We start from the raw sequence: 19,709 nt of genomic DNA on the forward strand, positions 1-19,709 counted from the left end.
TAGAGCCAGGAGGATCACCTCCACCTCACATCCAGCTGAGCACTTTGTCCCTCGTGGTGACCTCAACCCTGGGCCAGGACATTGTTTCGAGCCCTGTCCCGCCACCACTCAGAGCGTTCGCCAGCCTGTGCTGGCCGGCGCTGCCTCAGCCAATGTCTGGGCACGGTCTGGGGGTCAGCGTGGGCGAGGGACTGCTCCCATGAGGCAACATGGGCACTAGGCGCTGTGCTCCCACGAAGCAACGGGGACATGGCCACCCTGTGTGGGGGAACGATAGCCCAGCTGTGCGGACACAGGGTGAGCCACAGCACTTGCCCCAGCTGGTGAAAGCCTGGGACCATTTCATGTACCAGCAGAGCTGCGGCTTACCTCGCTTCGCTTCAACTGGTCAACCAAGCACCACGGCCCACCAGGATGTGTCTCTCCTGCTTCCCCCCTCCTTGCAGCCACAGGCTGCGGCTCGCCTACCTGTCAGGGGTGCCCCATGGATGATGACAACGATCCCTCTGCGGTTTCGGGCCGCACGCCCCTCTGGAGAGATATCGATGCCAAGGTGGCGGGCGATGGCCCTATAGACAGGGCTGTCGGCCAGTTCTCCTGCGGCCGCCTTGCTGCTGGTGATGCTCTGCCGATGCTCTGCTGTGCAGAACCAGATAGAACAGTCAGCCTCCTGCCTACCTATGATCCTGATCATCCTCCCCATCCCCTCAGATCCTGGGAGAGAAGACTCTGCTGAAACCAACACCACACTGAGGTCTCACCATGCCCCTCCTTTAGGCTTGTGCAGATCAGGGTCTGCCCTAGATGGTGGTCAAGGTGCCTGTTCAGAGTATAGGAAATGGGGTGGCAGAAAGAGGAAAGAGCAAGCATTTGGCAATACCTAAAAGAACTGGGCCAAATCTCCCGTGCCCTGTCAACATGGTCCTCATGGGAGTTTGGTCCCAGGTCCTGCTGAGTAAGGGGGGGACAGGCAGAACCAGGCATTTTACACCGTCCCAAGGGAGAGGCTCCATTTGCAGATCAAGCGATTATCCAAAAGCTGGATGCTTTAGGAATATTATACCAGGAGATGTAGCTGGGCTCTGAATTCACCATAACAGCATTTGCAAAGAGCTCCCACCTTTACCCTTAGGAGGTCACCAAAAGCCATCTCGGCTTGCAGTGTCACGCAGGACAGAGAGCGCGCTGCCCTGCCTAGGAAAGGGAACAGCATCATCCTGATCCCAGCAGCTCCTGGGGGAAAAGGTGCTCATTTGGCAAAACTGGGGAGAACCTCTCTGGCCTCTCACTTGTCCCTGCCCTGTCTGCAACATTACCCATCCCCTGTCTTTTCTCAACACCTTCCTCCTCCTCCGCATTCAGATTTAGAGTCCACCTTGTTGGACTGGCTTTCATCAAACACGGAGGGGAAAATGAGTGAGCTCTGGGATGAGACAGTGTGAATGACCCCAGCAGAGGACTTTCTTCCTTGATCTGACAGAGACTGGACATCTTCAAAGTCTGCTGAGGAGGAAGGACACGGGGAGGGAAGAAGAGGGTGGACATGGCCAGGCAATCTGCTCTTTGCCATTTGCCACTTTGCACGGCCACGTGCAAAAGATGGAAAGTTTCCCAAGGAGAAGTCTGTCCAGGCTGTCTCTGCCCTCGGGGGGATTTTGAGTTTGTGCTTTTGGTGCTGGGAAGGAGCAAATATAAGATAGCTGGTGGTATTAGACCTGGTCCTGCTGGCTGAAGAACTCATCCAATCCTATTTTTTGTGGTTAGGGGACACAAGAGGACAACATGATTATTTCCCCAGTCCATGGTAGGCAGATATGAGCTTGCTTTGGCTGCACTCAGGGCTGGTAGGGGATGCGTGTTACAAGCTACAGACCTTCACGCTGGAATTCCTCCACCAAGCTGGGGAATGGGTGGCTGCTAAAAGCCGGGGCTTCCCATGGAGAGCTCGGGGCGTGCGGGCTGGACTCCCCGCTGTGTCCACACTCAGGACAGCCAATGCCAAACCCTCACCGTTGTCCTGGCCTGCTGGTTCCCCAGTCTTGGACTTCGTCTGCTCATCCTGCAGCCTCTTCTGGTCCTGATAATATTCCAGCACCTCAGGGGGCAGCTTCTCACCCGGGGCACGTGGAGGCAGCAATAAGGTGTTGCGGCAATCATAGTCTTTAAGCGTCTGCAGGATCTGTGCATGTAGGGAAAAGAAGCCATATGCAGGACGTGTTTCTAAAAACACAGACTATCCAAGCTCCTCCACAGTCTGCCAGCAGAGCTGGCTAACCCTGAAATGCCACCAGACTTTGCCCTGGGGACTGTCTCCATCTCCCTGGCACGAACCCGGGAATGCTGGAGCACTGTGAAGCTACGGGAGCGTGCACATGGGGACCAGACCTTCCCTCTCACCTCCTCCTCAGCAAGGTACTGCTGGTCGAACTCCAGCGAGTAAAACTCGATGGGGAACTCGCATGGGTTCTTCACCACCACCGTCCCCTCTGCTCCACAGCTGTACGGCAGCAACGGTCCCAGCTCGAGCACTGGGGGGCTGAACTCCAGCTGTGGCTCCAGCCCACGCCCCGAGACCTGCAGCTGGAGGTGCTGGCTGCTCTGGAAAATGTTAATCTTCAGCTCACTTCTGTAGGACTTCTGAAAAGAGAGAAGCACAGAAAACTCCTCCATGAAGTCCCAGGTGACAGGGCTTCAAATTCAACTCTTGCCCCAAGGCAGGGGTGTCACCAGTACCTCTAAGGGGAATGGAAAACAGATATTTACTTCCAGCAGGGGCTACAGCATCTGCATGCTGGCTCTGAGTAACTGGGATGAATCCTGGTGTAAAGTGTAACTGGATATTTGGGTGTCAGACGAATCTAAAATGCACTATCAGATGTTTTCACCCAGTCACGAGGGAGTGTGATGCTCATGAGGAAGGTCCTCAGGGTTATGTTGCCCAGACACAGTCCTGGCACTGCTGCATCAGGCAAACATCAGCTCGATGAATGAGGCAGATGAGCTCTCACTGGCTAGAAATAAGGGTCGTCTTCTCTGCTCAGTGTTTGGCTCTGGTCAAAGCCAGACACAAGATGGTTACACCTCTACAGCAATTAAAACATCCCTGGGACTGTTCCCAGGCACGGAAGCACTTGTGTCCATCCTGTTACCCACTGCCAGTTTCCAAGTCACGGTGGCCACAGGCAAACTGCCTTTGGGAACACCCCATCATTTCAGCTGACTCCCAGACTGCCTGGGAACGTGCAGGCAGGCTGGGCCAGAGCCACAGGGACTGCTGGCAGCACACCACTCCAGGTGACTGTCCTGCTGTGCCCAGGAAGGTGCCTGGCGGCTGTTTTGTCTGCTGGTACCAGCAGCAGGACTTGCCTAGATTGGCCCTTCCAGGGTTATCCCCTGCAAGCGCACCAGCTGCTCTGCACCAGGGCGTTGCAGCCTCAAACAGGCCCGTGCAAGGGGGAGACGAGGGCAAACAGGCAGATTTCCCCCCATGCGCCGAGAGGCAGCCACCTCACCATGCCCTGATGCTGAGCAAGCATCAGGGGGGATTTCAAAGCCCCTCTCAGAAGAGTGTGCTGCAGGGGAAACTGAGGCACAGTGGGTACGGGGCTTGCAGAAAGCTCTCTGTGGAGGCAGACGCCATCTCCTCCTCCCTGTGCTGGGCTCTTGTTACCACACTGCCCTGCCAGATCTCTTGGTGGTGACACTCGCTGATCTCACCTCTTCTGTGGGTGAAAACCTGACTCGCACGTTGCAGCGTTGTCCTGGAGCGAGGGCTCCAGCCGAGGGCAGCGCCTCGAAGACACAGGGCTGGGCCTTCAACTTCTGGGGCACCTTCCGACGCATCCTCGCTGGCCAGTGTCTGTCCACCTGAGAACAAAAAAACAATTGTGTGAGGTCTCCTTGGTCTGCAAGGACAGACCCTCGGTTCCTGCAGTGCTCTGAGACACCGTCATGGTGCTGAGGGCATCCACAGCCAAACCAGCCGAGGCCACCTCTGGCCTAGAATGGGAGGGAGAACAGGCAGGGCAGGCAGATGGGGAGGCACCATCCTCAGAAGAGGAGGAACGGGGGAACGTGGCAGAGAAGTGAAGCACCAGCTGATGCACAGGTCCAGGTGAGCCAGCCTTGCTCTGTACCCTCCAAAGCTTCCTCAGATGAGCTGTAGCCCAAGTGCTCACGCAGCCACGGGGGCTGAAAGGGCAAGAGAGGCAAAGAAAACCCAACCGAGAACTTACGTGTTACACATTGTCTGTGCTTTACCTTCTTAACAGGCTCATTGATAGTGATGAACCAGTTACAGGGGACCTGGAGCTGATTGTGGAGCTGGACAGTTTCTTCCTGGCACTGCCCACACTGGAGAGTGGAGAACTCCAGTCTGTCCCTGGAGACGCAGAGGGATGGCATGGCCACGCTGGCATGGAGGCGGACGTGGAATGTGGGGCCTCCTGCTACCTAGGGAAGGACAGAGCATCCAGCTGAGAGCCCCGGTGACATCTGCTGCTGTCTCCGACTCTCCACCTGCCCCGAGAGGTGCACTGGCACAGCGGGGTGAGCAAGCACGCCGTAGGTACCTTGATGGGCAGGAGCACGTCCACCTCTCCCAGTGGCAGGTTGGCGCTCTGTGGGTCGAAGCGCACTTCAAACACCTTGGTCTCGCAGCAGAGCAGGTGCTTCACGTGGTCCAGATCCACACTGAAACCTTGAACAGATGAAAATAAAGCAGCTGAGATACACAATCAACATGAATGTGTCACAAGCACGTTAAGGCCATATGTCCTGGCTGGCAGCTCTGTGAAGGACCCCTTTGTACCTGTGGAGAAGACTGCCACTCCTTCTCCCTTGTCACCACACAAGGAGAAAGGGCTTTCACAGCCAGAATCCAAGACCCACATGGTAAAAAGGAAACATCTCAGTTGAGGAGCTCCAACCATTCCTTCACTAGGCATCCCAGGGAAGGATGCACAGACCTCTCCAAAGGAGAATTTCCAACTAAGATTCCCCCCATGCCATGGTGCTCCCTGAAAAACAATTTAGAGGAGGCACCTGATCGCCCTTCAGACATGGCGAGTCACCGTTTGCTGGTACTGCAGCCTTACGTCAAGGCCTGTTTCGAAAGCCTGTTTTGATACAACAGAGGGCCTCACAGGCTGTCGTCTCAATAAAGGCTGAACAGAAGTGCTATGGCATTATGAACTTTAAACAAAGCACTTCCAAACCACAAAGCGTCCATCTGTTTGCAACACAAGCCCACGGAGTGCCCATCAGGTGATGCTCATGGTAGCCAAGAGCAGAAGATGCTGAGAGGTGACCAAGGTGATCAGCCCATCCAGCCCCTGCAGGGAAGTGTTAGGGCAGGCACGGGCAGGCCGGGTCTCTGAGCACTGCTGGCCAGGAGAACTCAGGCTCTAAAGCACCAGGCAGAGGGTCCCAAGGAGGAAAAAGTTATACATACAAGCACTCAAAAAAAAACTCCCCATGTCCAGTGGCTTAAGCTAATCTGTCAGAGACAGCTGCTTCAAGCCCACGTGAAGTCTCTCCAGCACTGGTTACCTGTGTCACGCAGAACCCGTCTATCAGCGCAGAAGGACACAGGGAACTGCCCGGTGTTGGTGATCCTCACGACGTGCGTGGGGGTGTTACCGAGAATCACGTACCCAAAGTCCAGGAGGTACTCGGGCAGCTCAGCTCTGAAAGGAGGAGTAAGGACAGTCCTTAAACCACAGCCTGGCTACATTTCCAAGAGCATGGAAGATGCAAATAAAGTGAGTATTTCTGGATTCACTGCTGTAAAAACTCAGCTCAAGCCCATGAAACCCAAGGCCTGACCACCTGGTAATAAGACTTTGGTAAGTCACGAGGAGCATAGGACCTAGGTTTTATCAGCTACCAGTGGGACCTTAAAATAAAACTAGTTTAAAATGAATACTGGTCACAGCTCCTCTGCTATAGAAAGCCACTGTAGATAAGTCCAGTGGACCTCCACTGGTCTCAATGAAACTGCTAAGCCTGGTGTACAGCCCCAGCCTGAAACGGCTTCAGGATCTTGTCATAAGATTCGCCTGCACAGGAAATCTTCGCTGCTCTGCAACTAGATCTGTCCCCAAAGCAGCACTGACAAATGCAGTAATCAACAACTACAAGATTCACGGGAGGGTCCTTTTCCAGAGCAATCACACTTGGGAAAGCACATACGTGATCTGTTTTGCAGAGCATCTTCCTGAACTGGAGCCTACCGTGCCCGTGCCTCCTCATGAAGGAGCAGAGGGAAGTTACCGAGGTAAGCCCTGCAGTCCCACCAGCACCCAAGCCACCTGATTTAGGGTTTGTCAAGGGTGTGTCAACCTCTGCAGTTCCCTACTCTTTTTGCTCAGTGTGGTCTGTTAGCTGGAACAAAGATGCCAGCTTTGAGTTGCCTCTCTCAGAGCTGGTCAGCAGGGATGGTGTTGGTGCTCTCTGGAAGGGCTTGATGCTCTGCACTGGACCCCCTCAGCCCTAAGAGCAGGACCCAGTGCCTGTGGGGAGCTGAGCACCTCCAAAGCTCAGGGTGGCTCTGTGGAAGTGAGGACACTCAGCTGCTCACAGGGAGCATGTCAAAGCTACCAGGATCAGACCCTTTCTGAAGTCCCCACTATCCCCAGCTCTGCAGACACAAGGACCTCTCAGGAGCAGGGGTGCACTGCTGGGTGTTACCCTTGGGGCACCTGGAGATAGGGTACAGGAGGTCCTACTAACTTGAGAAGCCTCCGACGAGCATGCTGGTCAAAGGCAGTGGCCTCTGGGGGACCAGAGGTGAGAGCTTTCTGCTGCTCCAGGGCGTGTTCCTCCATCAGCATCTGCTCCATCTGCATCTGCAGCCGAGGGTCCAGCTGAGGGAAGGAAAGGCAGCGGCTGGTTAGCAACGGTCCTTCCCAAGGCTCCCCCCTGCTTGTGTTGAGAGGGGTGATGGGGTCCTTCTGTCTCGCTGCTCAGTGTCTGTGACACCTCCTGCTCTCTTAGCCAGGGCCTCATCTCAAGGGCAATGAACTCCAGTATCTTCGCCTGCCCAGTCACTGTTACAAAAGCTGATCTTGCCAGACAAACAGACAGACAAGCCAGGAACCTTCCAGAGCTCCAAGTCTTTGCCTGCCCCCAGCCAGTGCCAAAGCAGCTCAGACAAAAGCTCTCTTGTAAAGGGAGACACGATAAAGCTGCTGTCTCTTAGAGATCAGCCCTGGCAGCACAGTCCCAGGGCACAGTCAGGCTGCTGCTATTAAGCTCTGTAAACCTGGCAGGGCTTGGGTTGTGAGCAGCAAATACCCCAGTGATGGCCTACATCTCCATCCCAAAGTACCATAAATTCAATCACTTGAGCAGGGTCTTCAGGATCTCTCCCTGGGGCAGCCCCGGGGGCAATGCTGAGCTGATGCAGGATCATGGGCAGGTTGGGCAGGGAGGTCCCAAGTGCCAGCAGGGCACCGGGAAGCCTGCTGCGGGCAGCAGGGGACCAAATGACACTGGGGGAGGGTGGCACGCGTCAAACGGGGCAGCAGCCATTCTCACCACGGCATCCAAGGGATCTGGGGGTGGCTCTGCAGCCACAGCCTCCCCCAGAACAACTGCTTCCTCTTTCTGGCTGTCTTCCATCTTTTCTATCACCTCCTTGAGGACCTTCTCATATTTTTCATTTCCTGAAGGAAGAAAACATCCACAAATAGAAGCGTGGCACAGCGCCATTCCCATTTAAGCTGGGAAGCCCCACTTCCCCGACTCTGGCCTCTCCCAGAAACACCCTCCTCAAGCAATGTATGGAAAGTAGATGCTGCTTTTCCTCTATCAACCCTGATGTTCATTCCCACCCATCTTCCTCCCCACATAGGAGCATCTCATCCCCTGCAATGTGATGCAAATCCAATCCTGCCAAAATCCCTGCCAGCCTGTGCTCAGCTTTCCTAAGCATTTCTGTCCAGCCACCACCTTCCCAGGACTCCGACACATGCTGGCAAGCTCTGCAGGATGGTTCCTAGGGCAAAGCCCACACGGGCTCATCTGCCAGAGCCTCAGGAAGCAACCGGGGGGTTGAGTGTTGGTCTGACAGCCCTGAAACCTCCAGGCTCCGTGGAGGCAGGTGTGAGCTGCCCTATGGGCATCTGACATGGGGGAGAAACAGGGGACCTTCCTGGGGAGCAAACAGGCCGTGCTCACCTTTGATGTTCCTGGGCAGGTCCAAGTAGATCCTGGGAAAGCTCCCCTCTCCTTTCAGGGAGATTTCTTCTGGTTCTAGGTGACCCACTTGGATGTGGAAAGTCCTGCAGAAGGCTCCAGGCACTCCTGGCAGGTAATAGACTTTCAGGACTTGCTCCTGGCCAGGTCCAACGTAACCCTGCAGGGTGTGGGAGAAGAGGGAGGGAATGAACCAAAGAGGGTTTGGTGGAGGGATGGCTCAGACGACAGACACGCTGAGAAGAGAAGGCAGGTTCTCATATATAAGAAAGTATCAGACAACATTGCCTTCTAGCTTTCTTGTACCCAGAAGCTGAAGTCTCCTACACCAGGTTCTTCAGACGGCTCGTAGGGATGCATTCCCCCAGGACAGACCCACAGACCGCCCCTTGCTCAGCACGAGCACAGCTCTGCCCCTAGCGGTGTTTACCCTCTGCTAGCAAGAGCCAGACTGAAGAAATAAAAGCTCTTTTACCAGCCACTATGCAAAATAAGTGAAGTGCCCACACTCTCAGCATGGCCAGCAGCTCCTGCCACAGCACATCAGCGGTTCCCAGGCTGGTGTTGAAGGGCCTGACCCCTTATAATGATCCCAGCCAAACACCTCCTGCCTGTGCGGTTACACCGGGGGTGCGTGAGCCTGTCCAGACTCACGGTGACCTGCAAACATGCATCTCTGGAAAGGCAGGAGCAGAGACTAGGATGAGATCTAGGGAAGGTGTTGCCAGGAAGGCACCTCCTCTCCGGGCTTCCAGAAAGGCTGCCCAAGCCTCAGGCTAGGCTCCCGCCAGCCAGGCTGAGAGCAAATGCAAGCAGACAGCAACACAGCCCTGGGTGACGGGACACAGCCACAGCTTTCCTCGGCTCGCCCTCTGCACACTGGGCTGGACCCTCGGCTCCCCACTCCCCTTCACGCTGCAGGGAGAAGCTGCTGAGCGGGACAGATCCTGCCACTTGGTCCCCTGAGCCCCTGGTGCAGTGCAGAACACAGCTGCAGTGAAAGCCAGCCCTGCCAAGCTGCCAGCGCCAATGGGGCTGTCACAGCAACTGACTGCGCGGGTCCGAGCAGAGCTGGGTCTTTGGAAGCTCGCAGCAAGAGGGCATCAGTGTGTCACCCCTTGTAGGAGACAGGCATGAGGAAATGTGAACGCCTTTGGCTTCCTCTTCCCACTGCAAAAAGGGACTAGACAGGAATGCTGCTCCAGCCCAAAGACAGCCACACAGGACTGAGAAGTTGGGATGGTGGGATGCTGCAAACTCCTCTCCTCGCTGTTCCAGCCCTGCTCCTGCCTGGCCCCCTCACTGCCCCACAAAGCTGCTGCAGAGCAGCAAAGCTGGGGGAGTGGGGGACCGGTACAGGGGCTGCTACAATTTCTGGCAAAGCAGCTTCATGCCCAAGTGAGAGCATTTAAGTCCCGCTCAGTGCTGGCAGGGAGCTGGCAGGGTGTGCTACAGGCAGGGACAAGGAGTAAGCCCTGTCCAATCACACACCCTGGGAAAGGTGACTCTCAGGAGAGCCGGCACAGTGCGGCCCCAGTGCCCGCACAGCCGGAGCACTCAGCAGTTGGGGTCCCCAGAGCCACCGAAGCGCTGGTGCCTCCGGCTGGTGGCTGCTGTGTGACAGCAGGGTCACCCGCCGGCAAAGGCCGTGAAGGCGTCGATTAGGACCGCGCTTGCTTGACCCTCCCTGCCCCCCAGCAGCAGCTGCTTACAGCCCTGCCTCTCCTGTCTGCTTTTGTGGGTTGTTTTTTTTTTAATTTTGTTTTTTTCCCCTACAACCCCCTCCTTGGCAGCCTGACCCAGAGCCAGGGTCAATCACTCGCACCATCTCCGTACTCACCGTGCTGGGCAGGACCAGGGGCACGCCGGGCAGAGGGCTGTCTGCGGTGCCCGCGCTGGGTCTGAGCACCACGTAGGTGAATCCCATCTTCCCGCTGTTCTGCAGGGTGACCTCTGCTTCGGTGACTTTGTTAAACAGCTGAAGAGAGGACAGAGGAGGGGGAAGCTGAAGTCACAGGCCTGACACTGGGAACCTCCTTCTGCTTTCATTGGGATGAGAGCAAATGAACTCAACACAGGAGAAAAGCAGAGGCAGAGGAGGTACGGGCACTTGAGTCTCCCAGGTTAACCAGGGGAAGCCACCGCCACAGGGCACCCCTTAGCCCTACACAGGAACAGATACTGATGGCGGCATGCAGAGGGGCAATGCCAACCACAGAGATCAGTCATAAGGAAACCAAGGAGGAGACAAGCTCTCTGCACCTCATGGTGTCATCTCACACCCAGCTGGAACAAAGGAGGTGGCATCAAGACATTGCAGAAGAAAAAGCACCTGCAGTGACAGCAAAATGGGAGACAGGGCAACAGCTGGAAATATCTGTGGGGTTCTTAACCAAAAAGAAGTAAAGTGGGGATTATTCTAGGACATTCTTTCCAGCTACAGTGACTGGGAAGCCCAAGTTAACTTCCTCCCTGGTTTATTTTGCTGATTAATCAAGAACATCAAAAGAGAGCACCTCCTTGGACCTCAGGCTTTAGGAGCGGATCAGCAGATGGATGTCTTGGGGCACGTCCCTCTGGAGATCACCACTGGGACCCTGCCTGCCCCAGGAGGCGGTGTTAGTTACCTTGAGGAGGAGGAATTCCCAGCTGGAGGGGGGTGGAGATGGCCATTAAAAACAGCTTGAATGCAGGACATATCACTCCAAGGTTGTACTTCCAAGCCATAGAGCCAACAAAGTAGTTGAGAAGGGGAGAGAGCCCTAGCCCTAGGTGGGTGGCAACCCGCCGGTGATGGTTTCACGACAAGGACCTCTGCCAAGAGAAGCGTGCGGTACCTGCAGCCCGCAGTCGATCTCCGTGACGTCTAGGAGGTAGCTGATGAGCGAAGCCTCCCCGCTCAGCGCGATCTCGTAGGTCGGGCCTCCCTCCACCCTGCACAGCGCCATGACATGGGCGACGATATTTGTGTGGCCAAAGAAGGTGAACATGACCCGCTGGCTCTCGCCTGGCTGCAGCACACCGTAGTGCGGCAGGACATCGAAAACCTGGAGGTAGGTGAGGAGAGATCAAGATGTCGAGCATGGAAATTGATGCAGAAGAGCAGCCACGGCTTGGAGTGAAGTACAGACGTGGCTGGAGGGGGCTCTTCCTCCAACACAGGCAAAATCACCCTAATCTCATCCTGTATCCATTCCACTTACCAGTGGAGGGGCCATGGGAAAAATCTTCTCCCATACTCACTAACGCATTAATTAATACACTACATATTAAAGTAATTTGGGCTGTCTCCTGGCAGCAAGAAATTCTCTTCACTGCAGAACTTGCCTTTAAAAGCACCTTTTACTGCCTTAAGAAAAACACAGTATTCGGAGGTGAAAGCCGTTAGAGCTGGGGGGAGGACTCCAGCCCAGCTCATCTGACTCCTGATGCTTTTCACTCTCTCTGATTTGCATGCTGCGCTCTCTCAAGATGCTACAGCAAAAACTACTGCAGAAATTTCCTGTTGACCACTTGATTAGCAACAAGATGAATAATGCCCTCCATAGCTGCTGCACAGGTCAACCCTACGACATGTCCTGCGTGGCCTCTCCAGTGACCAGTTGCTTCAGCAGCGCTGTGTGATGGGCTTGGAGGGACGTGAGGCCACTCTGCAAGCAGGATCGAGGGCCACCAATGGGAGGGGGGCTACATAACTGCTTGCCACACTGGAAACATGGCACAAGATGGATTCCCACTTACCTCCTCCATTCCCAAGGTGACGGGCTCTGCCTCCACAAACTGCATCAGTTTGTTGATCCCCACCAGGCTCTGAGTCTCCACAGCACCTTCCAGCTCCGCAGCAGTGGATGGCAGCAGCTGGAAAACAAGCACCATGGGCTGCAGTGAGCAGCTGGCTGGTCTGGGTGAGACCACTCTGCTGCAGGCTCCACCACCTCATCCAGCCAGGAGCAGCTGAGATGGGACCTGGGTGCATATCAAGTACAGGTATGTCTGTGCCATCCACTGAGTGTGGGTCCAAGCCCACCCACAGGTGAGACACGGCCTCCATCTGCACTTCCTATGCGCAAGCTTGCATGGGGAAGCTGAGTGCACCCAGCCCTCATTCCTGGCAGAGACCTCAAGGGCATTTTTCACCCTTGTGCCGGCCCAGCTTCGCTCACTCCTGCCCAAGGAATGTGCCCAGAACCCCATGCCTCAACAGGTTAGGTTCTTCATGACAAAACCAGGAACACAGCTGCAAGTGAGAAGTATCAAAACCAGGAAAATAAGGACTTGGCACAACTATCCCATTTCAGAGAGTGCTTAGGCTTCATCTTGTGCACCCATCAGTGCTGGAGAGCTGAGGATCTCCACCAGGTCATTCTCTTGAACGACACCTTTCTGAAGAACGCAGCCAAGGTGTTCTTCTGTCTTGCAGCAGCTGAGAGCTGGTGTTTGACCTCAGAGGTGCCATCTTTCAAAAGGAACCTCATCCCTGGGCTTCTGATCCCTAATTTAATAAGCGAGGGCTTTGTGAGTGCTTTTGAAATGTAGTAATACCTGCTTCTTCAGTAACGTGAAGAAGTGCTTTGTGCTGGGGCCTTGACATCAGCAGAATCTGCAAGAATATTTATGGGACATCTTTACACCTAATCAGAGGCTACATCTCCCCGGTAGATGAAGCTCAGAATCAGAAGATTCAATGCTCTTTCTCTCGTCTTCACATTTTCAAGCCTAGCAAAGCTTTGCCAAGCGCCTGTTCCCAAAGATTCTAACCCGCATCTTTCCTAGGCCTATGGTCTCCCACCTCCCCAGGGAGGGTATGTGGTACAGTGACACAAGCGGAAGATGAAGCTGCAATCCAGACATATCCTTTGAAGCACTTTTGGATCCTACTTAGCCATATCTACTTGAATTTCTTTGGTTTATTTCTGCATACATGGCAACAAAGCAGGAAATAAAGATGATTCCACCCTTCTATCCGAAAACATTCAGCCACACTGTTCTTTACGTCTACAGGGTATCATTTCTCCTGATTCAGAAAAAATGTGCAGTTATAATGTTAAAATGACCGATATTTGGATGTGAGCAGGTGCAACCCCTCTCCTTGAACTTAATGCCAACGCCAGTGCTTTCAGAACTTCCCATGCTTTCCTGCACCTTTTTTTTTGCCCCAGGAGAAGCCTCTGTCCCACAGAATGCAGAACAAGGTGCCAGTTCCCACTAGCACGGACGTCAAGCTCCAAAGCACCGAGGTTCACCAGGAAGGTCAGCAGACCAAAGGCCATTTTCCATGCAGGAGGAAGAGACAATGACTTTGCAAAGTCTCATTTTATCAAAGACAGCTCTGTGGCCATCCCTGCAATACTGCAGGTCTTGGGTGAAGGCAGAGACATAAAAACAGGCGGCTCCAGCTGGGGTTGAGAAGGTGGTACATGGAGATCACAGTACTTGGCACAGCTTGATACAGGAAGGAAACTGGAAGCCTTCACATCATGATGCAGATAAAAGCCTCATTTTACAGTGTAAAAACAAGCCAAAAAAACCCAAACTCAGCATAGGTCCGTAGGATCTGAGTGGGCTTCTCCAAGCAAAACTATCTGATTTCTCCCTCCCCAGAAGCCCCGTGTCCAGCCACTGGCCCTGCTGCCCAGCCCGCCCTCAGGGCACATGACAGCAAGGCAGCAAAAAGGGGGATTGGCACAAGCACGGCATTTTGGTGGCAAGCTGGGGGAGGCAACGCAAGCGGTAGGTGCACAAGAAAATCTACCTTTGTTTCCAGGGAGTCATCTGCATCTGCTGGCTCTTGGGCAGGATCCCCTGCGGCTCCCAGGGCTTTGGCTGGTTCCTCCACACCTCCATCCCTGCAGCTCCTCCCTGCAGACACCGAGCGCTTGGACCAGGCTCCCTCCTCCTTTGGTGGTTGGGGTTTGATGAAAAATTTAGGTACTGGAGGGCTGAACCTGGAAAATAACATAACTTTGATTGTGGACCTGCAGTGGGAGGGAGGGAAGCCTGCACGAACAGCTCCTCAGCAGGATGCGGCCCCCGGCTGGGCACTGGTGCTGTGAACTCAGTAACGGGTCTGACCCAGCAGCTCCGAAACCAGGATGGAGCAGGTCAGCGTACGGGGCTGCCTAGGGATGACGCTGGTATAGCGGCGGCGCAGGCAGCTGGCAACTGGCTGCAAGGAGAAATGGAAGAGGACACAGGTGAAAGCCTTGTAGGGAGGTAAAAAGCACATCAGGAAAGGAAGAGACACACAAACTGTGCAAAAAGGTGAACCTAAGACACAAAGGGGCAGATCCGGACAGCAACAAGCCAGTGCAGACCCACCAGTGCCCTCCCGAAAGCACCCACAGCTGCAGACTGTGCCTCCCCCACCCAGAGGGCCAAAGCCAGAACTTCTGCAGCTCTACCAGGTGCTAATCTGGAATATTTCCCCTGACACCCACCCGCAGCTGCAGGTCAGCACAAGCAAGCAGCAATGCCCGAGGCTTTCTCCAAGCGCCGTAAGGCAGGAGCAGGGATGGAGCCCGGAGCCTGCTGTGCCCGAACCCCGACAGAGCCCAGCACCGTGCGGGGGCACCCACAGAGCCCGGCACGGGACACCCACACACACGCGGGGCAGCGTGGAAAGACACGCTGAGCAACTCCAGGCAGAGACTCACAGCTGAACAGCCCATTGATCCCTGAGGAGCACCAAAGCAGCAGCGATTGGTGCTCTGGGGAAAGAAGCTTTGGTCATTTTTAATCAATACACAGCAAACGCCGATGACAAGGTTCAGCTCCTGCTGTGCCACCGGTATTCCCTGGTTGTGAAACAACGGCTCCAACCGCACCTCATGCTAAAAGGGCAGCAGCTCTGCTGAAACAAGGCTATAACCGATGTGGCACTTACCAACGGCATGATCGCCTCCCCAGCAGTTTCTAAACACAAACCATTTGAGGACCAATTTGGCAAATGATTCAGCAAAGCGGTTCAACAGCTCATCTTACTGACAGGACTGAGTTGATAGTTGGACCAAGACGTGTCAGTAAAAAGTGTTCGGTTTAACATTTTCAAACATTCCCAGTGACTCAGACTACATTCCCTGTTTCAAATTGCAGCAGGTGCTCACAGTAACTCTGTTCACCCTTCTGATGCCCCTCCCTGTGGAGGGACACACTGGAACCATGCCTGCCTGTCACCACGCCTATCTGCAAGTGTTCCCGGGGGCAAACGAGGCCCATCTTTTACAGCAATGTGGGTGCTTCCTTCCCAGCTGGGAACTCAGTGCCTTTAACGACGTGCTCCCAAATGAGTATTTGTCTCTAGCTTTGCAGCTCATCATTTAAGGCTGGTTTCCATTTCTGGATTAGAGGCTCTGCGCCTCACAACCCCCAAGAGATCCCACCTGACTTGTCCTTCCTGCAACCACATGCAAGAACAAGGCTCTGCCCGGGCGATCTGCCCCAAGCAGGGACTGATGAGCAGCAGTGCTGTCACCCCTCCTCAGCCCCCCCTCTGCCTGCTACTGGGACCACATGGGGGACACCAAAGGTGACCTCGGCACCGTCCACGTGGAAGAGCAAAGCAGGACTGGAGGGGACGAAGGCGCGCGCTTGCCCTGCAGAGCATCGCCCATCTCCAGTCCCACCAGTGCAACCTTCGCTCCTCTCAGCCCAGGCACCTTAACAAGTATTGGGGTGCCCTAAGGGGTGACCCACCTGCTCAACACCTCCAGCAGCCGCTAACTTGGGCATCTGCCTCAGGATGAAATAAATCCACCTCATCTGCAACAACGGTGCCTCCAGGCAGCCTGCAGCTGAACGCTGCCTGTCCCTGGTGATAGGGAGATGCCCGCAGCGCAGGGGCAGACACATCCAGGGCCAGGAACACCTCGAAGCCCTCCAGCTACACACCAGTCCATGCACCAGTTCAGCGCATGGGTCTGGCCACTGTCATGGTGATGGTCCCAAAACTGCTAGCTGTGACCCATCCTAGCCCGGAAATGAAAGCGCAGCTCTCAGAGCTGCTTGTGATAAATACATGAAAAGGAAGGGAGAGAGGAACCCAAGGTGTCAATAGAAAGCTGACCCCTGGGACAAGAAATCTTCCTGGTGCTGAAAGAAAAGGGGGTTGTCTTCAAAAAGGAGAAGAAAGGGGAAGATAACAAGATGCTCAGCATCAGCCCAAACTTTAGGCAGCTCTTCCCCTCCAGCACCTTCTGGCCAAAGCTGTGAATGCAGGGAGGAAGGCAAGGAGCAGAGAGCAGCTCCTCCACCTGCAGAGGGGACCCATCCCAAACCAGAGGGGCCAAAGGGCTGTGGACGTGCCTCCACCAGCACCGTGGAGCTGAGAGACGGAGCCTCCTGACATAAGCAGGTCAGCCTGGAGCTGGAGGGGCTGAAAGCAAGGGGTTAAGCCCTCCAGGTCCATCTCACCCAACCTGGCCACCCCTCAGGTGAGACAAAATGCATCCAGGAATTAACAGTGGGGATTTAATGGGAGTACGGGCGGATTGACACCAGGGGGAGAGGAGTCCTTCCTGCTAAGGCCAGGACAACCTTGTGTCACCCACTGTCCCCAAGCTCCTGTTAAAAGTATCTCAGCCTGTCTCTTGCTTTCTGAGCCTGCTAGGGCCACAGCTTCTCACAGCTTCCCACACCCGCCTCCCAAAATAGAGGAGCTAGAAATCACACCACTTCTGCAAACTACACGTGAAGATTCACACAGGATGATGTGACCTGGCTGGCTGAGGCTGTGCGAGAGCCAGCAACATGAGGACTGTCCCCTCAACCCTGCAGTGCTGCAAGAGGAGTGCCCCAGGTCCCCACAGCCCCGGCCAGCACCAGGGACATGAGCCAGAAGCCACCACCCCTTCGCATTAAATGCCAGAGTTTTAACAGTGCTGAGACTGCTTCCCTAGTGCATGGCACCCACGTGTGGAGCATCCTTGCCCAGGTCCCCAAGGACCACCCGCTGGTGCCCCCACTAGCCATGGCACTGGGTTAAAACGAGCCTCCCAGCAAAGCACGAGCTCTTCTCAGGTCATCACAGGGAAAAGCACCAGAGACCGCATGCCCATGAGGCACCTGAACAGGCTACAGGCCCCTACAGTGCACTTTTATTTCTCCTTCCGGCCATCAGATGCATATTAAAAAGGCACTTTGGAGCTAGCTACAGACAGCTCAAGAGTGTTTGCTGCTGAAAATAATATAATACAGGGGCAAACCAAAAGGCTTCCCAGTGCACCGTGTGGGAACACTGGGCTTGAGCTGGGCCACCTGGCTCTGCCCAGGCACCCATGCACTCTGGGTGCCTCGTTGCACCCTGCGGTAGCACGCAAAGACCTCGCAACCCCTGGCCAAGCAACCTCCAGAGCACAGGGGCTCGCAGCTGCACCACAGGAAAAGCCAACCATGGCCCCTCTGCCCACCAGCTCGCATCACTGTCCCTGCACGGTGTCAAGAGCAGAGCGAGGAAAAGGAGGGAGATGCAATGACGGCGCATGTCCTGAAGTCCTCACCTAGAAGGAAACGTCCCTGCTCGTCTTGACAGCACCTGCTGAACCCCAGGAGGTGTCTCCACCAGCCTGCATTGGTGCAGGCTGCTCAGCATGCCCAGGGTGGGCAGCGATGCCACAGCGCACCCTCCCAACGGCGCTCTGCAGCGGGTCACCGCAGGGAAAGACAGGAGAAGGTAAAGCAGCAACGATAACTAACGCAGAAGGAGAAACAAACCAAAACAAGCTCCAGTTTCATATACTTCCTAGGGTCGCATCCCCAGATCACCCAGACAGACACTGAAACTCCACCCCGCTGAGTACGCCAGCACCGCCATCCACGCCCTGTCCAGAAGGAGCAGGGTTTGTGCACCAGCAGAAATCACAGATTTAAGGCTGTGTGTGGCTTTCACCCTGTGTAAAAGGCAACTTAACATCACTGCTGGGTTATTATTAAAGGTCACTCCCATAGCACAGCATAATTACCCCCTGCTTTACCAAGAGCAAGGCAGAAATACTCCCAGGAAACGTGCTCACAGTCCAATGGCCCCACTGAGCTCCTGGGGCCGGGGCAAGGGACGAGCAGACAGGATTGGCCTGGTCCAGGTGACACCGGGGACAGCTGGGGACAGCTGTGGGGTGATGGAGGCAAGTGGGTGAGGGAGAGGTGACAGGTACCACTGAAGAGGAAGCAAGCAAAGCAAGCTCACAGTTGGAAGGGTTTCACACAGAGGAGAAAGATGACTCTCCCGAGGGCAGAGCAGCTGAAAAGGCGGCATTAACTGAGTTAGGCACTCTCAAAATGCATGACAAGCCAGCTGGCCCAGATGGACCCCTGGGGTGCCCAACCCCCCGGGACTCCTGCCTCCTGCTACAGGAAGCGGACGGTGGGAAATAAACCAATCCTTCTCGCACCAGCCTACACCATTAACTCTGGGGTGGGCACCTCAATGGGCTGCCCCGCTCTTTGCGGAGCCCCATTAAATCTCCCTGGGACCTGAAGTCCTCCCCAGGCTGCTGTGCTGTAGAGAGCTGAAGGTTTCCCCTCTCTTTGCCCCTGGCTGCCTCCCTCTCCAAGTCAGGAGACACAGATTTATGGTGATACATCCCAAAGTCCTCACCTGGGCTGTGTGAACACGGGGTCCATACTGCCTTAACACAATTGCTACTTGTTCTCTGAGTTGGCAAAGACAAACCACCTGCTTCTGCAAGCAGCGGGGCAATCTGTCAGAGTTCAAGGACAATGCTCTTAGTCATATGATTTCATTTTATGTGGTCCTGCGAGGACCAGGGAGTTGGACTTGATGATCTTTATGGGTCCCTTCCAACTTGAGATATTCTATGAATCAATGCTCCTGCAGAGCTACAAGGACAGTAGTAACAGCAGGTCTTCCCACTGTGGCTGTTTTCAGGGATGAAGAGATGGACCAGGTGGATAAGAGATGATTTTTTTATAACAGGCTCATTTAACAGAGTCTATCACAGCATGGAGTGGCTCCTCACCTAGAGCACATGGAGCTGGTGGCTGTGGCCAAAGAAAACATTGGCAAAGAAACCATTGTGGGACCAAAACACTGGCTCTGGCTTTTAGAGGAACAGCAAGCATTGCTTCTGCTCCACGCCGGGACAGTCTCCTGTCTCCTCGGTGATACAAGAGGAAAACAGAGCACTGGCACATGCCAGGCAGATCCCACTCTTTCTGAAAAAGAAATACAGGATGGTGTTTTGGGAAATGATCTCCCTGACTGGTATTCTCCTCGTCTGCCTTAAACCAGCCAGTCAGCAGCAAGAGATCTGAAACCCACCCAAACCCCATCCTGCCCATCCACCATCCCAATATCAGCCTCTCGAGGGGAAAGAGTGGCTGTACAGAAGGAGGAGCACCAGTTTCACTGTCTTGTGAGTGTCCAGCCTCACGCAGGACAAAATCCCCATTCTCTGGAAGGGTTTTTGCTGCCAATCCGTCTCGGCAGCACCCAGCTCAGGGCTGATGATGGGACCAGCAGGGAAGCTGGGCTCTCCAGCACCTTGGACTAGAAG

At 54.9% G+C, this 19,709-nt stretch overlaps 1 protein-coding gene and 1 long non-coding RNA gene across 2 annotated transcripts in view; both read right to left on the bottom strand.

The window, feature by feature from the left end:
* The window catches only part of LOC141935867 (uncharacterized), a 432,617-nt gene that overhangs the window by 231,312 nt on the left and 181,596 nt on the right, over positions 1–19,709 (bottom strand). The gene's annotated exons all lie outside the window — the stretch shown is intronic.
* LOC141935860 (hydrocephalus-inducing protein homolog) overlaps positions 1–19,709 on the bottom strand; it is an 89,720-nt gene that overhangs the window by 6,886 nt on the left and 63,125 nt on the right. Inside the window, exons 24-40 of the mRNA XM_074852506.1 lie at positions 15,920–16,078; positions 14,288–14,365; positions 13,952–14,026; positions 11,941–12,057; positions 11,037–11,246; positions 10,040–10,177; positions 8,182–8,359; positions 7,624–7,667; positions 7,540–7,590; positions 6,733–6,866; positions 5,551–5,687; positions 4,572–4,699; positions 4,261–4,452; positions 3,718–3,867; positions 2,398–2,637; positions 2,011–2,179; positions 469–639 (exon numbers count right to left, since the gene is read on the bottom strand). Coding sequence (XP_074708607.1) covers positions 469–639; positions 2,011–2,179; positions 2,398–2,637; positions 3,718–3,867; positions 4,261–4,452; positions 4,572–4,699; positions 5,551–5,687; positions 6,733–6,866; positions 7,540–7,590; positions 7,624–7,667; positions 8,182–8,359; positions 10,040–10,177; positions 11,037–11,246; positions 11,941–12,057; positions 13,952–14,026; positions 14,288–14,365; positions 15,920–16,078 — 2,371 coding nt within the window. The remainder of the gene's footprint in view (positions 1–468; positions 640–2,010; positions 2,180–2,397; positions 2,638–3,717; positions 3,868–4,260; positions 4,453–4,571; positions 4,700–5,550; positions 5,688–6,732; positions 6,867–7,539; positions 7,591–7,623; positions 7,668–8,181; positions 8,360–10,039; positions 10,178–11,036; positions 11,247–11,940; positions 12,058–13,951; positions 14,027–14,287; positions 14,366–15,919; positions 16,079–19,709) is intronic.

Source organism: Strix uralensis, chromosome 29 (assembly GCF_047716275.1).
Source record: "Strix uralensis isolate ZFMK-TIS-50842 chromosome 29, bStrUra1, whole genome shotgun sequence".
Classification (NCBI taxonomy): domain Eukaryota; kingdom Metazoa; phylum Chordata; class Aves; order Strigiformes; family Strigidae; genus Strix; species Strix uralensis.